The sequence below is a fragment of the Prunus avium genome, chromosome 3, assembly GCF_965620075.1.
Source record: "Prunus avium chromosome 3, drPruAviu1.hap1.1, whole genome shotgun sequence".
NCBI lineage: Eukaryota > Viridiplantae > Streptophyta > Magnoliopsida > Rosales > Rosaceae > Prunus > Prunus avium.
Genome location: NC_142286.1, coordinates 29,847,558 through 29,865,917, shown reverse-complemented (window position 1 = coordinate 29,865,917; position 18,360 = coordinate 29,847,558). Strand labels below are relative to the sequence as shown.

Sequence of the window (18,360 nt, the reverse complement as noted above, 5' to 3'; positions counted from 1 at the left end):
TCATTTCATATCAAATCAAATCAAAGCCTTACGAGGCGCGTCATCTTAATTAGCATGATGTTATGCTTTTTGATCCTTTTTTAATGATTAATTACGTTTTTTTTTGTCCTTAATCCTCTGGATTCTGACTTTACTTGTTTTGGTTGAGAGCTCAAATTCATCGTTTTTCTACTTATGAATTTTGAATTGAAATAAACAGTGTGCCAAATTTAGCCCAATTCCAACAACTACTCTTATCTCAATGTAGGGCATATGGAATTATTAGGTTTGTTTAATGGTTAACATTCTCCTAATTAAAAGTGGGCAAACTTTTAGGGTTAACTTTTAACGGAGTTGGTTGTTGTGTAACTTATCAGTGGTTGTCATTAGGACGGAGCTGGAGGAGTTTTTCCGGAAGAGCCAAGAAGTCAAAATATCTTAATTGGAGAAACCGGAAAATATCTAAATTGGGATTTTGTTTCAAAACTTTGCACTTTAAGAGATTACATGCAGCTACATGTAAGTTGAGGGACTAAAGCCATCCCAGACTTGCATATCTCAATTCACACAAGGTAGATAAACTCAAATATTCTACACGGATCGGGGTTATAAGCCTTCGGTTTCTTAATATATTAACTGTCTTAGTAGGTATTATGTTTAATTTCGTTGATCAAGAGTTTGATTTCCAAGTTATTCCCTAGCTAGCTATATATAGAGCTAGGCTTTTGCTTTTGTGATTATAATTGAGTTCCTCATGTTAGGATGTAGCTAGACTCTTTAGAAACATGAACAGAGGCAAGTACGCAATGGCTTAGGCCTCTATAGGGTTTGCTTTTGATGATAAAAAGTTAGGCAGCTAGCTAGACACAGGTAGAATTTAAAAAGGTTAGATTTAGGTATATATATATATATATATATATATATATGTATATTATTTATGAAGCATTTGGGAATTTGGGAATTTATTTAATGTTTTGGACACTCATGGCATGCATGTGACAAAGGAACAATTGATAAATTGTAATCACATGATTCACTTGATATATCAGACTTGAGACTCAGAGCCTCCACTTCACCTTGTCTACCAAGAGATAATTAAGTATTGACCATGACGTAATACTGTTTCTATTTATATATTCACATGCATTTGACATGCAGTGATTAGCCTTAATTAATCCTTATTAATATCCCAGAAAGCCAGTTTTTACAGTTGTGTTTGTGCGTGCGTTTTTGCAGGGTGCACCTTTTTGGCCATAAAAGCCGATGTAAAAGTCAAGAAAGAAGCGGTCATTATGTTCTCACGCACATCAAACACTGCCTTCTTTCATCAACTTTTGATAAATAACTCATATATATTCTATCCTTTTTCATTTAAAATAATAATAATAAAAGAAACAAATTGAAACATATATCTTTAGGTTCATGTTTTTCTTATCAGATCATGTTACCAAATTATGTTGTCAAACAAATAGGAACTTTTTCTTTTGTTGGTCAAGTGCGTTAAGTTGGGGAAATTACAATAAAATTAATAATATTTTTCTTCCCAAGAAGCACGGATACAATTAGGTTGAGGCGCATAAATCTCGCTCTCTTGTAGAAAATTCAAGCCCATAAACAGGTGCAACAATATATTTCTTAACATGTTCCTTTCAGGATACAACAACCCAACTGAATCGTTGTATGACTCAAGTTTATTTGCACAAATAGAATGAGTCCGAATCTCAACCACCAAATACACCCGTAGGATCACCTCTAAATTAGTAGAGTGAAAAAACCAAAAATCAAGAGCCTCTAAAACTTATAGGAAATGAAATGTACAAAATGAAGCAACACGTTGGCATAGGAACTTATGACATGTTTACTAATCCGGAATTGAATTAGGGGGAATTGAATTGAGGATGAATTGAATTGAGGAGGAGTTGGATTGAGGAGAATTAGATTCCGGATTCCTAATAAAGTTGTTTACTAAACCATATGGATTGAGGGGAGTTAGATTCCGAATTCCTATTGAAGTTGTTTACTAAACCATATGGAATTGGGGTAGGAGTGGTACTAATTATTAAAATGTCCACATTTTTTGGTTAAAGTAGATGACATATTTGGAATTTTGAAAATTGTGTGAGGATATAATGGGTAAAAAAGATGAATTCCTAATGGGTGAATTCTCCAGGAATTAGAATACCACATCCAATTCCGGAATTGAATTCCTCCAAAATCAGGAATTCAATTCCTAATTTCGTGTGGGTCCCGCTTACTTTTCAATTCCTTGATGTGAAGTAAACGCAGGAATTCTCCATAGGCGGAATTCAATTCCGGATGAGAATTCCAATTCCGGATTAATAAACATGCCATTAGAAGTGAGGGAATCGGATTGATGTGGATGACAATTTAGAGTTGCTCTCTCTCTCTCTCTCCTCGAGTGCTTCGAATTTGGGAGCATAAACAGTTGATAATTCCAAGGAGAAAGTCCCCAAGTTGCACGTAATTAAGTGGAGAAGGCTCGCTTTGGCCAAAAATTTGAGGCCATGCACAGACAACGAGACCCTTGTCTCCTGTCTCTTTCCGATTTCGATTGTATTTAACTTTCACAGACTATAAAGTCCAAAAACACTCCAAAATCCAACCAATTATAATATGAATTAATTTCAGTATTGTTCCTGTCTATCGATCCTGCATGTTCTAGAGTACTGAATCCTAAATTACTTATTTCAAGATGTTATTAGCAGAATTAATTAGATTATTAGTTTTAATGGCAAACCCTGATGAAACTCGTCTGTTTTGAGTTTTCCAGACATGAAACATGAATGCAGTTAAAAGCAGAAGTACCACATGCATGCATGCAGATCATGACAAATCTTCATGAGCAGCAGAGCAGGTGTTGGCGATGATAGCAGTGCATGCAACTCATAAATTAAGTGTACTTTGTCACCTTTTCGATTGTGTAATTTGTGTTTGGTCATTTTCCATTTGACCTTATATACGGTTACTTACCACCCTTCTTCTTATCTCTCTCTCTCTCTCTCTCTCTCTCTCTCTCTCTCTCATGTAGATATATAGATGACGACTGATGAGGCCCATAGAAGAGATGGAAGAAAGAGTCTGCTGCTGAAGAGCAGCTCATTAATAATAATAACTAGTTAGTAATTGCTAAAAAGATTCTCTCTCACTCAGATATGTTTAAGAAACAAAAAACAAAAACCAGGGGGTCACCTGCATGTTGTCTAGGGTTTATAACTCAGAGGTGTTCCTTCTTTTTCTATCAGTGAATCATAATTATGTCATCATGCTATAAAAGCAATGAGAATTACTTCCAAAATGCTTCAAAATGCTTTCTAAAATTCTCAATGAATGATGTCACACACCAAAAATTATATACTATATATATGTGCATCATTCTTAAAATGGGATCACACTTTTCTACGAAGTCAAATGTTGAAAGTAGTTCTTTTCATGCTAATAATTCTTCTCTTTTTGCCATGATGTAAGTATCTTTGCATGCCCAAAATTGATATGAAATTAGGTGCTTTTGCTTCGAATAACCCAACTCAAGATATGATCAATTGGACCATTTTAATCTAATGGGGAACGGATAATTTCAAAATTGAGAAATTGTATGTAATTGTTTGGAGAGAATTTTACCAAATTGTTTGTAGAGATGTATTGGACCATATATATAGTGATCATTCATATTCTGTTTTTTTTTCCTTAGCAAATGAAGTCTAAAGTCTGGATTTATCAGTATAATTTCAATTTGGGGCCCACTATGAATTTTATTTCAACAATCCAAACTATCTATTTTTCAAGTCTTCACTCATAAATCATCCTTGCAAAAAATTAGGCAAATCGGAAACCGTTGAGACATCTAGTTGTGCTTAACAAAATGTATGAACACGGTGCTTCAAGAAAACACTAAAATAACTATTTAATTGAGAGGTTAATGAATTCCGATTCAAGTGATTTTTACAAAGATGATCTTTGAATAAATACCTAAAAAATAAACAATGCATATTATTAAAATACAATGCAGGGTGGCCTTACTAGAGGTCAACATATGGATATAGATTTTTCCTAAAAAGAAAACGGAATTATGATATAATGAAGTGTTTTGACAAATAATTTAAATAGTGAAGTTGCAATATAAAAATAGTTACAATGAAGCCCAAAAAGCCCAAAAAGAAGAACACAAGCCCAAGATTGTCAATGAAAAAGTGGGGTTGCCCACCTTCGAACGTTTCAACTTTTGCAGGAAGCACGTCTTCTTCTTGTATATCAGTATCATAACTTCTCCAGATTAAAGAAGCCTAATTTCGAGATGGAGATTTTTGGGGCTGGCTGGGAAATACTTTAAATTTCTCTCATTACATATTCCAAGCACAATCTGAAAGGTAAAGCTCGAATCTTTCCTTGATTTCTCGGTTCTGCGATATTCTCTTACTGATTATCACTTTGCCCCTAATATCAAGCAATCTCATTTCACCATATGAACTATTTCCCTTTCATATTGATAATGCTTTGTGCATCTCGTTGCATCTGTTACTGTTACGAAATACGAGAAGGGAAAAAAAAAACCTAATTTAGAGGACCCAGAAAGGAGTTGAAAGGGAAAAATGTTGGGTATGAAGTTTTTTGGCTGTGCATTGTCTGCGCATAGAAATTTTAGCACCAAAATCACTGGCAAAAACTCGAAATGGGCTCAAGGTAAATACAAGAGCGGATACAAAGCTAGAGAGGGAGAGGCCAAAAACACTAAAACCAGAGAGAGAGTTCAATGGACTGACCAACAAAAACAAGTCATGTCAGCCATTTCTGAGGGAAAATCTGTGTTCATTACCGGTTCTGCGGGGACCGGGAAGACAATCTTGGTTAAGCATATTATCAAACAATTGAAGAAATGTCACGGACCTTCAAAGGTTTTTGTCACAGCACCTACTGGTGTTGCGGCTTGCGCTATTAGTGGGCAGACCCTTCACTCTTTTGCTGGTATTGGATGTGCAATGGCTGATAGAGACACTTTGCTACGTAGGATTTCCAAGAATGATAAGGCTTATAAGAGGTGGCGGAAAGCCAAGGCGTTGGTTTTAGATGAAAGTAGCATGGTTGATGCAGAGTTGTTTGAGAGTCTTGACTTCATTGCCCGAGCCATTAAGCAAGTCGATAAAGTTTGGGGTGGGATTCAACTTGTTGTGAGTGGGGATTTCTTTCAGTTACCGCCCGTTAAACCTCAACAGAATTCAGGGGGTAAGGAATTTGCATTTGAAGCGGAGTGTTGGGATTCTAGCTTTGACTTACAAGTTAACCTGACCAAGGTTTTTCGGCAATCCGACCCTCAACTGATCAAGTTGCTTCAGGGTATAAGAAGAGGGGAGAGTGATCCTGAAGACTTAAAGTTACTAGAACAGTCTTGCTCAAAAGCCGAGCCAGATCCTACTGTGGTACAACTCTATCCAAGGAATGAAGATGTAAATAGAGTGAATTCAAGTAGATTGGCAAGCTTGGGCAATGAACTTGTTGTTTATACAGCTGTTGATAGCGGGGAGGATTCTTTGAAGAGACAGCTTGAACAGGGGATAGCGCCTAAAGAAATTGCCCTGTGCGAAGGTGCTAGGGTGATGCTGGTAAAAAATTTGAATACTTGGCGTGGCCTGGTGAATGGTGCTACTGGAACTGTTACGGGATTTTATAAGTCAGAGGATGCGGGTGTGACAAGAATATGTGATGATGGGCTGCTACCGGTTGTTAGATTTGATTCGGGGTTAGAAATGACAATTGAACCAAACACATGGACTACAAATGAGGGAGATTCAGTCGCTAAAAGAGAGCAGCTACCTCTCATACTGGCATGGGCTTCAAGCATTCACAAGTGTCAGGGCATGACTCTAGACCGCCTTCACACCGATCTCTCTAGAGCTTTCGCAAATGGAATGGTTTATGTAGCTCTTTCCCGAGTGAGAAGCTTGGAAGGCCTGTATTTATCTGGTTTCGACCCCTCAAAGATTAAGGTGCACCCTAAGGTTGTTCAGTTTCATAACAAATTTACTAGTGAACAAGATAAGGAGGGTGAGGATGATAATGTCAGCCAGAACAAAAATGGCAGCAATGATAACAGCAGCCTGGAAATTGATGGCAGAAAATACGTGCGGGCGTACTTCAAATAAACATTGGAGGAACAAATACCAATTTTCTCTTTCTGAATTGTGATGCCCATCAGTCCAGGAAAAAGACTGAAAGATTCTAGAGTAAAAATTAGTACTTGTTCATAGAATAAGCCTGAGAGGTGCCCTCAACATAGTATTAGCATCTGATCAGGATTTTGGCAAATATAATCTTGTCAACACTGTTAATGGTTATCAGTTGTTTTAGGCATATTCTAATTAATTTTTCCCCTTATCAAATGCGAGATTATTTTTGTTTTTTTGTGTGCTTACTTAGAGAGATGAAGTCTTGGAGCACATATAGCTCATCATTTGCATTTACCTTATCTTTTCTGCCATAAGCGATTCTTTTTTGTCTTTTTGGTGGACGATTTATTTATTTATGACTATGTTTCACAGATTTTAGGGGGATTAGAACTTGTGAAATTTTACCCACATGTCATTTCGGTCCTTTCGTAATTGACAAATGAACTGCAACAAAATGATCTTGATAAAACGATTCAGTCAATTTGGGTTAGCTAGCAAATGTTAAAGCTGCAAGTCCCCTTTCAAATTGTCTCTGGATGTAAAGACCAAACAACGCCACCCAATAAGCCATAAAGCTGGGGACCATTCCTAAGAACAACCGAACAGTGTAGTTTTGTTATGATTAGTATTCTTTTAAAAAAAGAAGAAATAAATGCTCCAGTTGGAAGAAACTCTACAAATTCTTCATGTGAGAATATGTATTATACAGCATCTGTTCGCCCAACTAAGAGGCAAACTTGGCATGCTGGAATGGCTCAGTCGAACTGAAAATCCTAAAAAAGGTTACTATCTCACAAACTGTGCTAGAAAAAGCTTCCTCAGTTGGAGGAGAAAAAGAGCTTTTAGTCCTGCATGACATGAGGCAATAGTTACTCATCTCACTGTAGACTGGGTAGATGAACGGCTGCTTGGGCATGTACGATCCTTCTTCAACATGGCCTCGAGATTCTGGAGACATTTAAGTGGCATAACCTGTATAAAATACAAGAAATTGCAGAGGTGTATTTACAATCACAGCCAAATTAACTTGCACACAGCATGAATACCACTAGAATGCATTTTCTGCACTGTGTTGTGCAGCAACAAGAAAAATTTCCAGCAGATGTATGAAAGGAAATCAAGTATCCCAGAAAATGCATTTCCAAGTGTCAAGACCAGGTAATTTGGCAGAGAGAGAATGCACCTTCCAGCGTCTTTTTCGAGCAAATTGGGTATTAATGTCATCCAACCTCTTAATTATTTGCCTGAATGTTGGTCTCTTGAACGGATCCTGACTCCAACATTCCTCAATTAACCTGTACACAAACTTCAAGTAAGCTTTCTTAACAAGGAGCTCCCCCTATCAATGAGAATATACCCCAGTATATAAAAGATCTTGAACATCGAAACAAGGGATTTTCCTCTCAAATTGGAGTTTCACAATATAATCTTTTTTATATAAAATAAAAATCAAATAGAAAGCTTTGTTTCCCCCATCTTCAAAGCTTTTAGGTTCCAACAATTAGGGAGCCAAACTTGTTTATAATCATGAGGGTAGATAGCAACAGTTTGGAAGACTGGTCAAAAACTCATTTCTAGTACCATAAAATATATCATAATAATTACCAACAAACAAGTGGGTAGGCATAAAGAAAATGACACCTCATATATACATAAGGTCATATGCAAGCAAACAACTTACTCCTTCAATCCATGTGCATAATACTTTGGTGGAGCTCTAAATGGTGGGCGCTCATTTGCAACATATGCCTTAGGAACTTCCTTTTCTGGCTTTGTAGAAAATGGTAGACAACCTTCAATCATCTGGAAAGAAAAAAGGGTAAATATTATCTTCAATTATTGAAAATGTAAATTTTTCTTAGACCATCAAGAGCACAAACACCTGATAATTGGAAAACATTAATGAACAGAAACTAAATTGAGCGTATAAACATAGAACAAATGACAACAAACTTGGTCAGACAATAACTAACAGAAAAAAAGAAAAAAAAAGGATTCTATCTAGATGTGTGTGTGTGTGTGTGTGTGTGTGAGAGAGAGAGAGAGAGAGAGAGAGAGTACCTCTTGCAAGATCAAAGCAAATGAAAAAACATCCACTTTGGTATCATATTCTTCATTTCTGTAAACCTCAGGAGCCACATATCTCCCTGTTCATTGGAGATTTCATTATATCAGCAACAATAGGCCTACATGCTGATAGGAGGTACTAGATATAATCAAAATTGGAATGATTACATGTTTACATAAGCCTAAGCCTTATCCTGTTATGTCTAACATTTAGGAGACAAAGAATTGCTAAGATTCTAGAGCTCTAACTAAATCACAAGAGCCTGTGTGGGATTCTAATAGGGTTAGCAACCCATGCGATAAACTGAGGGTGTATTCCCTCTCTCACTTCAAATTAGCAAAATTGTCATCCAAACAAGCTGGGTTTTATTTCTTAATAAAGACTAGAATTGATTGGATGACTCTACAATTTTACACACAGAATAGCTTTGATCAAATAAATGGAAGATGATAATGTTCAGAAAAGGAGCAACATACAGGAAGTGTCTTGACTAGTCACAGGTCTGTCCTCTTTAACTGTATTTGCAACTTTCAGTAGCTTGCTCAACCCGAAGTCTGCAACTTTCAGATGCCCAGAATCATCCCGCAATATGTTTCTGTTATCTTACTCACGAACAATTAAAAAACTATCAACAGCTTCAGCCATTTATTTATTGATAGTGCATGATTCATGCCAACATATAACTATGATACTTCACATGCTCAGCTAAGATGAAAAAAATCCATACTGCTTAAAACAATTTATTAAACTAAGAGGAGTGAAAGAAAGAATGCAAGTTATCAATTTGTGCCCAAACTGAGCCCATTCAATTTTGTTCAGTTTAGGCTTCAACTTAAGTTTTCAACCCATTTATATTACTTGGTCACATTCCACTTGTCCTTCCTGCACTCAATGGCTCATTTTATAAGTTTCCTGCCGATGACTCAGATAATACATAAGTAAAACTATGTTGGTTTACATCTGTTTTGCCACTAGAAAAAATAAAAGCAATAATGCACATGAGAGAGAGAGAGAGAGAGAGAGAGAGCATACGAGGGCTCAAGATCTCGATGAATTATTGCTTCAGGTTTATGCTCATGAAGATAATTCATCCCCCTGCAATATCAGTACAGTGCTCATTAAAATTGCCTAGCTATAACAGGTAGCAATCATCCACCTTCCACCACCATGAATGCCAAAACCACAAACTCAATCAAAGAATACTGTTTGCATTTGATCCACACAAAACCATGGCCCCAATAGATAAAAGGTAGATACCAAAACTAACCAACTTGGCCTTCAAGTCCATTCAATGATTCAAGCAGTGACAACAAAACAACTCTACAACCAAGCATACATAGCTTCAATGTAACAGTCCAATATGATCCAAAAACTGCAACATAACAGAGGAAACAAGTAATTGGCTGACTGCTCTTCGTTGGATTTTCTATTATATAGTTAGTTTCATTTTCATAATCTTCACCCCATATTTGAATTCCCACCCCAGAAATTTTCTAACCCTACAGGGAATTGGAGTTCTCACTTTTAATGGGATGTCTCCATAGGGACTGTAATTCTCACAGAGGCAATGCAGACCAAGCAGCTGACCTTATGATTTTAACTGCTGGTAAGTTCCAAAACAAAAACCCTCCCCAATGACCCCATCCTGTATCAAATTAAGAAAATCCACAAATGCGGTATGCTATGATTCAAGTCAATCAAGTACTAAGAATATTAAAAGAAATGACACTTGCTATAAATTATTTAAGGAATTAAAAGAATTACACCTAAAATTCCACACACAAAATAATAGACCTCCAACTTGATAATATAGCATGGAAACATCAGATTCCATGTCAAGATCAGGCACATGTGATGACCATTCACATTTCCGCAAAAACTTGCAAACAAATTCAGTGTACAAGCCACTTGACTGACCTAGCAATGTCAAGTGAAAACTTTACTGCTGCTGTTGGCTTTAATGCACCTTTCCTTTTAAGATATGCATGAAAATCTCCCTGCAAAAGTAAAAAAAAAGGCTCAACAAAAGCTTCGAATGTAATGATATTCTGATGAAAAAGACAATAAAAAATATATTAAATCTTTACAATTGTGTATGATGCCAAACAACCACACAATACATTGGTCTCATTTTGTTTGTACTACTACTAACCGTTTATGCCTTTATTTTGTAATCTCAATGCAATGCAAGTGTCTTCTGAATTAAGTCAAAATCAAATACTCAGACACAAGATAATGAAACATGTAAGACGTAGTAATGAATGATTTTTTGCAGGGAAGATATCAAGCTAAATTCTTCTCATGTTTCAGTTAGACCTTGGGTAGATATTCTGTGACAATCATCATTGGACTGCTTTGTGTTACAGCACCCAAAAATTGGACAACATTTGGATGTCGTATCTTCTGAAGTAAAGCAAGCTCATCCCTGAATGCATTTCTGAGATTCCATTCAGCAATTAAAACTCCAGTAAAAAATAAAGATTCAAGACTTTTTAAGTCTTATCAAAATTACACTAGAAAGTATAACAATAATAATATACAGACAAAAAACTTATGCCTAAAGTAAGACAAACCCACACTTTATCTTCATCAGAGAATACTTTCTCCCCGAGCGTTTTAACTGCAACTTGAATTCCGCGCCAAGATGCAATGCGATAGGTTCCCTATCATATATTTCAATGGAAAAACACAGAATAAACAGCTGAATAACGCAATCAAGATCAATATCACCATTAAACCCGTCATACCCAGTACCTTAATCAAAGTAATCCGTACTCAACTGAATCTTTTATCCTAAGCTCATTGAACAGACGCCCACATAAAACTAGTCACATGGACGTATGAAGTTTCACTAGTCTACTTTTTCACTTCCTTCATTTCTAAGTGGAAATGTGGAAATTTTAGTTAAACCCAGCCAGAGGTAAATGGCTCTTCATAAGCCCAGCAGAAATATCATGCTCAGTAACTAGATGCATGCACCAAGACAAAAGAGCCATTATGGTCACATAGATTTGACCTGGAGCTGGTTCTCTTGCACCCAGAAACTCAAAATTTCTGAGTTTCAACTTCAATCCCTTGTCATCTTTTGCCATTTATAATTGCTTTATTAGCTGCTTAGTTGCTTATTATATCAGCTAGAAAGGAGGAGCCTTTGCCTTGTGTCACCGTGTACTTGAATCAGACCTCTTAAAACAAAATAAAAACCATTGCCTACCCCATAGTATAGGACCTTTCCCCATATGATATGACTCATGAGACGTACCTTAGTTATATCAACACTGTTGGAGAAATCAAGCTCAGTAGGATCAATCTCATATTCTGGGACTTCACGTGCGTTTTGGACATGCATGGGAGCCATCTAAAATTTGGAAGAACCAAAATACTCAATTTGTGGAACTTTGCACACCCAAATACAAGTAGATGACATAAAATCCACTAAATACCGGAGGTTTAGCGCCATGCTCCTCTAAAAGTTTGATCACATCATCGTTCTTGTAATACATTGCATCTGCAAGAGGCTGTTGAACAAATAAATCACTCACTGAGTCCTTGGCACTAAGCAAAGCAATTGCTAGCAACCTATGCACACATACAAACATACCCAAAGTGACAAAATTGGCAGTGAAATTTCTTACAGTGCTGCCCCAGCGGTCTTGTGGGTCGACCTCGGCGCCTCTGTTGAGCAACAACTGAACGACATCGGTTCGGCCCTGGCAGGCGGCGATGTGGAGAGCGGTGCGGTCATCAATGTCTCTGAAATTGACATTGGTTCCGGAGTCCAAGAGCTCTTCAATGGCGTCCAAGTCGCCCTCGTTGGCCATGTACATCAGCCTCACCCGCGGGTCAACCGGCTCCAGCGTCACCGATTCCTCCCGGTCCGGTGCGAGCGACGACTGCTTCAGCAGAGTGAACCGGGCCCCTGCTGCTGCTGCTTGTTGTGGAGGTTGTGGCATGGTTTCCATGTATGGAATGGAGAAGAAGAAGGATTTGGGATTTGGGTTTTGGGTGCAGAATGAGAAAACAAACAAATTTAGAGGAGAGATGAACTGGGAGGATAAGAATAAAGTTGTAGGCTTTTAAAGCGGAAACAGTTCTGAGCACGATTGTGAAAGAAAGGGTCTTCGGTCACTTCAGCTACTCTGTTCCTATTATCTTTTTCCTATTTTTCTTCTCTCTCTTTCTTGATTAAAATTAAAAATAATGAAAAAACAAAAAATATATTCTCACTGTCTAGTGGTCGTCGTCAATAACAACAAAACAGTTGCAAGAGTTGGCGCCATGCCGCCATCACACCAACGCCATCTTCTTCCACCCCCATATTTTCTTTAGAGAAAATCAAGAAAAGAATTAAACATGGGAAAATTCCCATTAAACATTTGGACATTAAGGGGGTCAAGAGTAGTGGCAGAGCCAGACAATTTTCACAGAGGGGCAAGAGCTCCCACACAAAAACTAAGCACGATTAGATATAAGCCTACCCTCCAACGGGATATAGCTTAGTAAATAAGGGCATTGACTTACAGACCAATGGTTTAAGGTTCGAATCTCATGACACCATAATAGTGTATATGAGAAAACCCCCCTTCTCATTGTAATTTAAACTATCACTTATATTTAAAATATAAAAAAATATAAGCCGACCCCACTTGGGCTAGGTTCTTTCTCCTAGCAGCAAACATGGTCACACTCCACATCCAAGCCCAAAGAGTTAGCTCTGGTTTTTAGGAGGTTTAGGGTTCAAAACCTCCATCTTCCACATATCTTCAGCATTGTAGAGTAAGTTTCCACATGTTACGTATGCATTTGTTTGTTTTAAGTGAAAATGAGCTTGCGTGTGAAGGAGAAAGAAAGAAAAAATCATTTCTAGAATGTTCGCATTACCCTTTATATATTTGGATATAAATGATTAGCTCGTATATTTTATCACATTGTACAATATTTAAACGTGATAAATAATGTTGTTTTGCTACACGAAAACTAAATTGTAAATTGTAAATCCGGATCATATAGTTAGATAAAAGTTTATGAACAATTTACTTTTACAGTCTAAATTTTTCCTTAAGTATACTATAGTATAGTGGGGAAGGACAAGACAAAAACTTGCTCTTACTTGATGAAGCTTGGCAAATACTTTGGCTGCATTATGAGAAGTAAACTGATCAAATGAATAAAACTGTGAAGACAATGAGAAATTGGAAATTAATATTGATGGTTCAAAATTATTTACTCAAATAACAATTTCCCCTAAATATTCTTGGAAATTAATATTTACAAGACACAATCAATAACTTTAAACAAATAAGGGAGTTTACTCTATACTAATAGAGAAAGGAAACAACTATTTGTCTTCTCCACTATTGAATTTCTTAAAAATAGCCCTTATGAATTCCAATTTGCTTTTGCAATCCTAAATTTAACAAACTACCCACCATTTCCCTTCATTGTGATATCTAAAACTGAATAATAGTTTCTCACAGTAAACACTTGAATGATGTTGTAAATAGTAAATAATAATCATGAAAGACATAAGACATACTATACTTACATGAGGGAGAGTTATCATGATATAGTAAAAACTCTGAATGCCAAAAGATGTTTGAATGAGCACAGTCGATTTTATCAGATTTTAATTATGAAAAAAGATATTCGTGACATTGGGCATGTTTTGAAGTAATTGTTTGATCTACTTTTGCCGTTTGGTACCAAATGGATCGAGAAAGATTTTTTCATGTACAAAACGTTTATCGTAAGTCTTTTGAATAGTTTTTGTTGTGCAATAGTATGTTTTTATGTTCTTAATTTTATGTATTTTCTTTTTTTAGGTATGATGTTTATATTTGGAAGGTAGGGGACCATCTATTTTTTATGAGCCTTGCTTAGAGGATGAGGTATTTCGATGGATTCCAGTTTTCACTAAATTCTCATGTACACAATAAATTTAGTGAAAGCTGGAGTATATTGAAATATCTCATCCTCTGAGCACAGCTCATAAAAAAGGATAATATCTTACCTTTTGAGCATAAACATCATATTTAAAAAAGAAAATACATAAAATTAAGAACATAAACACCACCACAAAACAGTTCAAAGGTAAATGTTCGATACATGAAAAGATCTTTCGCGAGCCATTGGGTACTTGACGACCAAAGTAGATCAAACAATGACTCCAAAACACTTCCATTGTCACGAATTTCATTTTTCATAATTAAAATCTATTAGATTGATTGTGATCATTCAAACATCCTTTGGCATTGAGAAAACATAATTGGAGTTGACATTCAACATTTGGCCTATACTTAAATTGATAGTTAACAATATCGAAAGCACAACATGAAGAAAGCATGGCCAAATGAGGCAGGAGGCACAATTATAGTCATGCCAGATATGTTTCTCAACCAACCCAATTGCACATATTGCTTGTGTCTAGTGGCGGAGCCATGAGTTTATATTGGGGGGAAGGGAGGAGGCAACATATAAACAAAAAAGACATTAAGAAATTCAAAAATTTCAACCTTAACAAGCAAATTAAAAGGCCAAAAACAATTGTTTATTCAATTAGGTATCAAAATAACACTCATCGTTATTTCATATCTTGAAAACCATCTATGATTGAGTCAATGCTAAACTTTTCTGTAATTTCCCTTTTGATGTACATAATCAAATAGTCTGTGAGAAATTCGTCTTATATCCTTTTATGAAGCCTAGTTTTTACTATACGTATAGCAAAAAATGATCACTCAGCAGTTGCAGTAAAAACAAGAAGAGTAAGCACAAGCACAACAATTCTATAAACTAGTGGATATGTCGTTGATCTTCTAGTCGTTACCATTCATTGAGATAGATCAGAAATTGTTGACAAGTTTTTGAACTCTAGAAGTCGAATGACGTCACTCTCAAAATGTTAAAGTTATCTTCTCATGATCTTCAAAGTCTTGCGGGTAGAACTTATCTACCAATTGATAGATATCATCAATTCTAAAAGACTTATTCACTTTATGAGGATCCAAAGCCAACCCTAAAATAAGTAGCTTTGTTGTTTGATCACTAAATCGGCTATTTAATTCTTTGAATTGAGAATTTATTACTGTTTGAGCAAAATTCCTCACAGGGAATATTTGCGGGTTGAATCTTCGATCTTCGATCTTCTTTCGCTCTTTTCCTCGATCCCTGTGAAATAAATAGGAGTAAATAGACCACACTCGGGTGTTGGCCAAAGACCCTCCGATGCCTAAGTTAGTTCGATTAGATCTTCATAAAGATATAACAATAGCTAAAATCAATGAAGTTTTTTCTCATAGGGAGAGGCGGGTGGCCGGAGCCATGTGTGGTGGCACTTTTCCATGTGAGGGAGAGGAAATTCGGCTAGGGTTTTGAATGTGAGTTTAGAATTACCTTGAATGCCTTGTGTAACCATGTATTTATAGGCTTCTTGTGTGCCAGAGTTTTGGGAGAATAATCCTTATTTGGTTAGGATTATTCTTACCCAAAAGGATGATAAGAATTACTCTAAGAGATTTGGTGGAAATTGGTTCCTTGATTTAGGGAGATATTTCTATCTTAAATCAAAGATAATTTCCCCGTAATTAGTTGACCTAATGAATATTCCTTTTCCACGTGTCATCTCCTTATTGGGCGGTGAAATATGTGTTCCCACAATTACAACATAAAATATATATCATGTTGTTGAGGCCCAAAAAAAATAAGGCTAGCCCAAATATATTCCCGGCCCAATGTGATACCTTACCGAGAAGAAACCCGATTTGGGCACGCGAAAGTTGGTCATACACACTCGCAAAGGTCACGATCCACGTGCCACACCAAGCAATATGTAACTTGCCACGCTAGAGCCTATAAAATGCACTGGCTCTACGAGCCTAACCTAATTATCCAGTCAAGCATCATATCCCTTTTTAAAACGATAAAATTCGAGCATGCCAATCGACATGCAATGCCAAGCGGAAAACCCATATTTCGCACCAAGCCACGCTAAAAGCTTAAGTGGGCCCAAGCCACGCGAACACCCGGGGCTTGCTGAGTGGGTTGTGGTATGGATGGTTACGAACATTCATGAGGCCCATTGATGAGCTGAGAAATGAAAGTTTTGGGCTGCTTAGGAGCCCCAAACCTCAAGCCCTTTTCTTGAGCCCAAATATATGGGTAAGCATAAATGAGAGAAATAGGTAGCCCATTACTTTAGAAAATTGGCCCATCACCTTAATAAAAATGGTCCATCACTTTAGGAGGTTGACTCATTCCCTTAGTACACTAACCCATCACCTTATGAAGGCCCAAATGACCAAGAAAATATCTAAAGGTCTCCAGCACATGGCTGGAGACAAAACCACGACATAAGCCAAAAGTCACTCACGAAGGCAGACTACTGGGAGGCTCCAGCATGTGGCTAAAAGCAAACTTCAAAGTAGATCATCCAAAAAACCAAAGGGTATTAGCACTCGCATGTTGCTACGAAAAGAGGCACCATTCAAACCAACGCACTTACCTATTTCTTTCTCCCACAAGCTCTTGCTATGAAAGAGGGGAGGAAAGAAGGTGAGGTAGTAGCCAAAAATAGGAGTTTAACACTGAAGAAGCCGCGGGAAGGCTTTAGAGCTCCCAAAAATCTTGTCTTTGTATGTTTGGACAGAGGAAGATTTCACAAAAGAGGTTGAATCGAAGGAAGAGAAGAGAAATGGAGGAGAAGACTTAGCAAAATTGGAGAGAACCAACTAGAGTTTCTTGGGAAGGAGGAGCTTCCAGCGGCTATAAAAGGAGGTACCTCCTACCTATTAAACACAACCACACTCACTACTTCACCACTAGTTATAAACCACATCCAGAGAGCAAGCATCATCTCTCATCCCTGAACCCTTGCAATTTTGTGCCTTATTCCTCCATCTCCTCCCATTTTCTCTTCTGGCAAGCTATTCCAGAGTCTAACATAGCTTTCGTCAGGTTGCCGGAAAATTACTTAACACACCCATTCTCCATTCTCTCTCTCTCTCCTCTCAACTAATCCTATCAAAATCCCTTCTCCCCTTACTTTAAACCTCTGTTTCTCATAGGAAATCACGGCCCTCTCTCTCTTTAATGCTAAACTCATGAATGCTTAGCTTCCATGCCACAAGCTTCTCAAGCCAAACTAAGAATTTATCTGTAAGCGACTGTTGTTTTTGTTGTTGAAGATAACTGATCGGTTCATAATTGTATATCATTTTGTACCTTTCTAGCTTATGATTTGGTTATGTTTTTTAGTTAAACTTGTGCTTTTAATCCTTTTTGTGTTTATCTTTCAGTTCATTGAGCTTTAGGTAATAATGATGGCTTTAGAGAGCATAATTCATACAATTCAAGCATGTTAAGGCCTAATTTGGATGAATGGATGAAGAGCTTAAAGACAAACTCATTTTGGCTACAGCCCCCTGCCAGTCCAGTTCCGTAGGTCATATTGCAAGCTTTGTTTCAACAACCTACATAGCTCTAATGAGGCCACATTCTTCATGAAAGTTGTTCCAATTGGTGTGTACTATAACATATCCAAAATTCAGCCCCATTGGATAAATCCGGAGTCCGTTACCTAGCAAACACCGAACCATGCTCAGGATGGATTTTTGTCAGCGAGCAAAACGAGTTAGCAATTTGTTTTGGCCTTAACTTCCTCCTCCGAGCTTGGATTGGGCCAATACTTGTATGGCTGGAAAGAAGACATTCTGAACTTCAATTTCGAGTGCTTAAAGTCCTAATTTGATTAATAGAAGCCCAAGTTGTAAGCCCTTGAAGTTGCTGGTCATGCTGACCTCAGCATGTGCTGGTTGGATGCTTGGTCATGGTGAGCTAGGTATGAGCTATCATTTCTGGTTGGAAGCTTGGTCATGGTGACATGAAGATGAGCTAGGGCTGCTGGTGGGATCTATTGGTGAAGTGCATCAACCAATTCAAGATTTTCTAATACAAGTGCATCACCCAATTTAGATTTTCTAATACAAGTGCATCAACCATTTCAGATTTTATAAAACAAGTGTTGTATGCATTAGCCATATTGAATTCAGATTTTCACTTCCCCCCTAAACCCTAGGCCTATAAATAGGGAAGTTCTCTAAGCTTGTAAACACACCCCAAGGGGGGGAGCTCTCAAAC

The 18,360-nt window shown here is 37.2% G+C and overlaps 2 protein-coding genes across 2 annotated transcripts; one reads left to right on the top strand and one right to left on the bottom strand.

Annotated features, from left to right (window-relative positions):
* Window positions 1-4,219: 4,219 nt before the first annotated feature.
* LOC110744497 (ATP-dependent DNA helicase PIF1-like) lies at window positions 4,220-6,391 on the top strand. The gene has a single exon (XM_021944491.2). The coding sequence runs from the start codon at window positions 4,587-4,589 to the stop codon at window positions 6,132-6,134; it is 1,548 nt and encodes a 515-aa protein (XP_021800183.2). The 5' UTR covers window positions 4,220-4,586; the 3' UTR covers window positions 6,135-6,391.
* Window positions 6,392-6,750: 359 nt separating this feature from the next.
* On the bottom strand, window positions 6,751-12,345 carry LOC110744493 (Integrin-linked protein kinase family). The gene is made up of 12 exons (XM_021944484.2): window positions 11,862-12,345; window positions 11,670-11,744; window positions 11,489-11,584; window positions 10,804-10,889; window positions 10,543-10,663; window positions 10,144-10,223; window positions 9,259-9,321; window positions 8,703-8,821; window positions 8,220-8,305; window positions 7,840-7,961; window positions 7,342-7,453; window positions 6,751-7,130 (listed from the first exon to the last, which is right to left on the bottom strand). Exons 1-12 carry the CDS (start codon window positions 12,186-12,188, stop codon window positions 7,032-7,034), a joined length of 1,386 nt encoding a protein of 461 aa, XP_021800176.1. The 5' UTR covers window positions 12,189-12,345; the 3' UTR covers window positions 6,751-7,031.
* Between the last annotated feature and the right edge of the window lie 6,015 nt (window positions 12,346-18,360).

Bases quoted from the DNA above. Each gene is read 5' to 3' on its own strand.
- LOC110744493 (XM_021944484.2), bottom strand. From the start codon at position 12,188: ATGGAAACCATGCCACAACCTCCACAACAAGCAGCAGCAGCAGGGGCC. The intron at 11,745-11,861 runs GTAAGAAATTTC...TTTGTTCAACAG, and splicing joins AAGACCGCTGGGGCAGCACT to CCTCTTGCAGATGCAATGTA. The intron at 10,224-10,542 runs GTCTAACTGAAA...TTACTTTTGCAG, and splicing joins TCACAGAATATCTACCCAAG to GGAGATTTTCATGCATATCT.
- LOC110744497 (XM_021944491.2), top strand. From the start codon at position 4,587: ATGTTGGGTATGAAGTTTTTTGGCTGTGCATTGTCTGCGCATAGAAAT.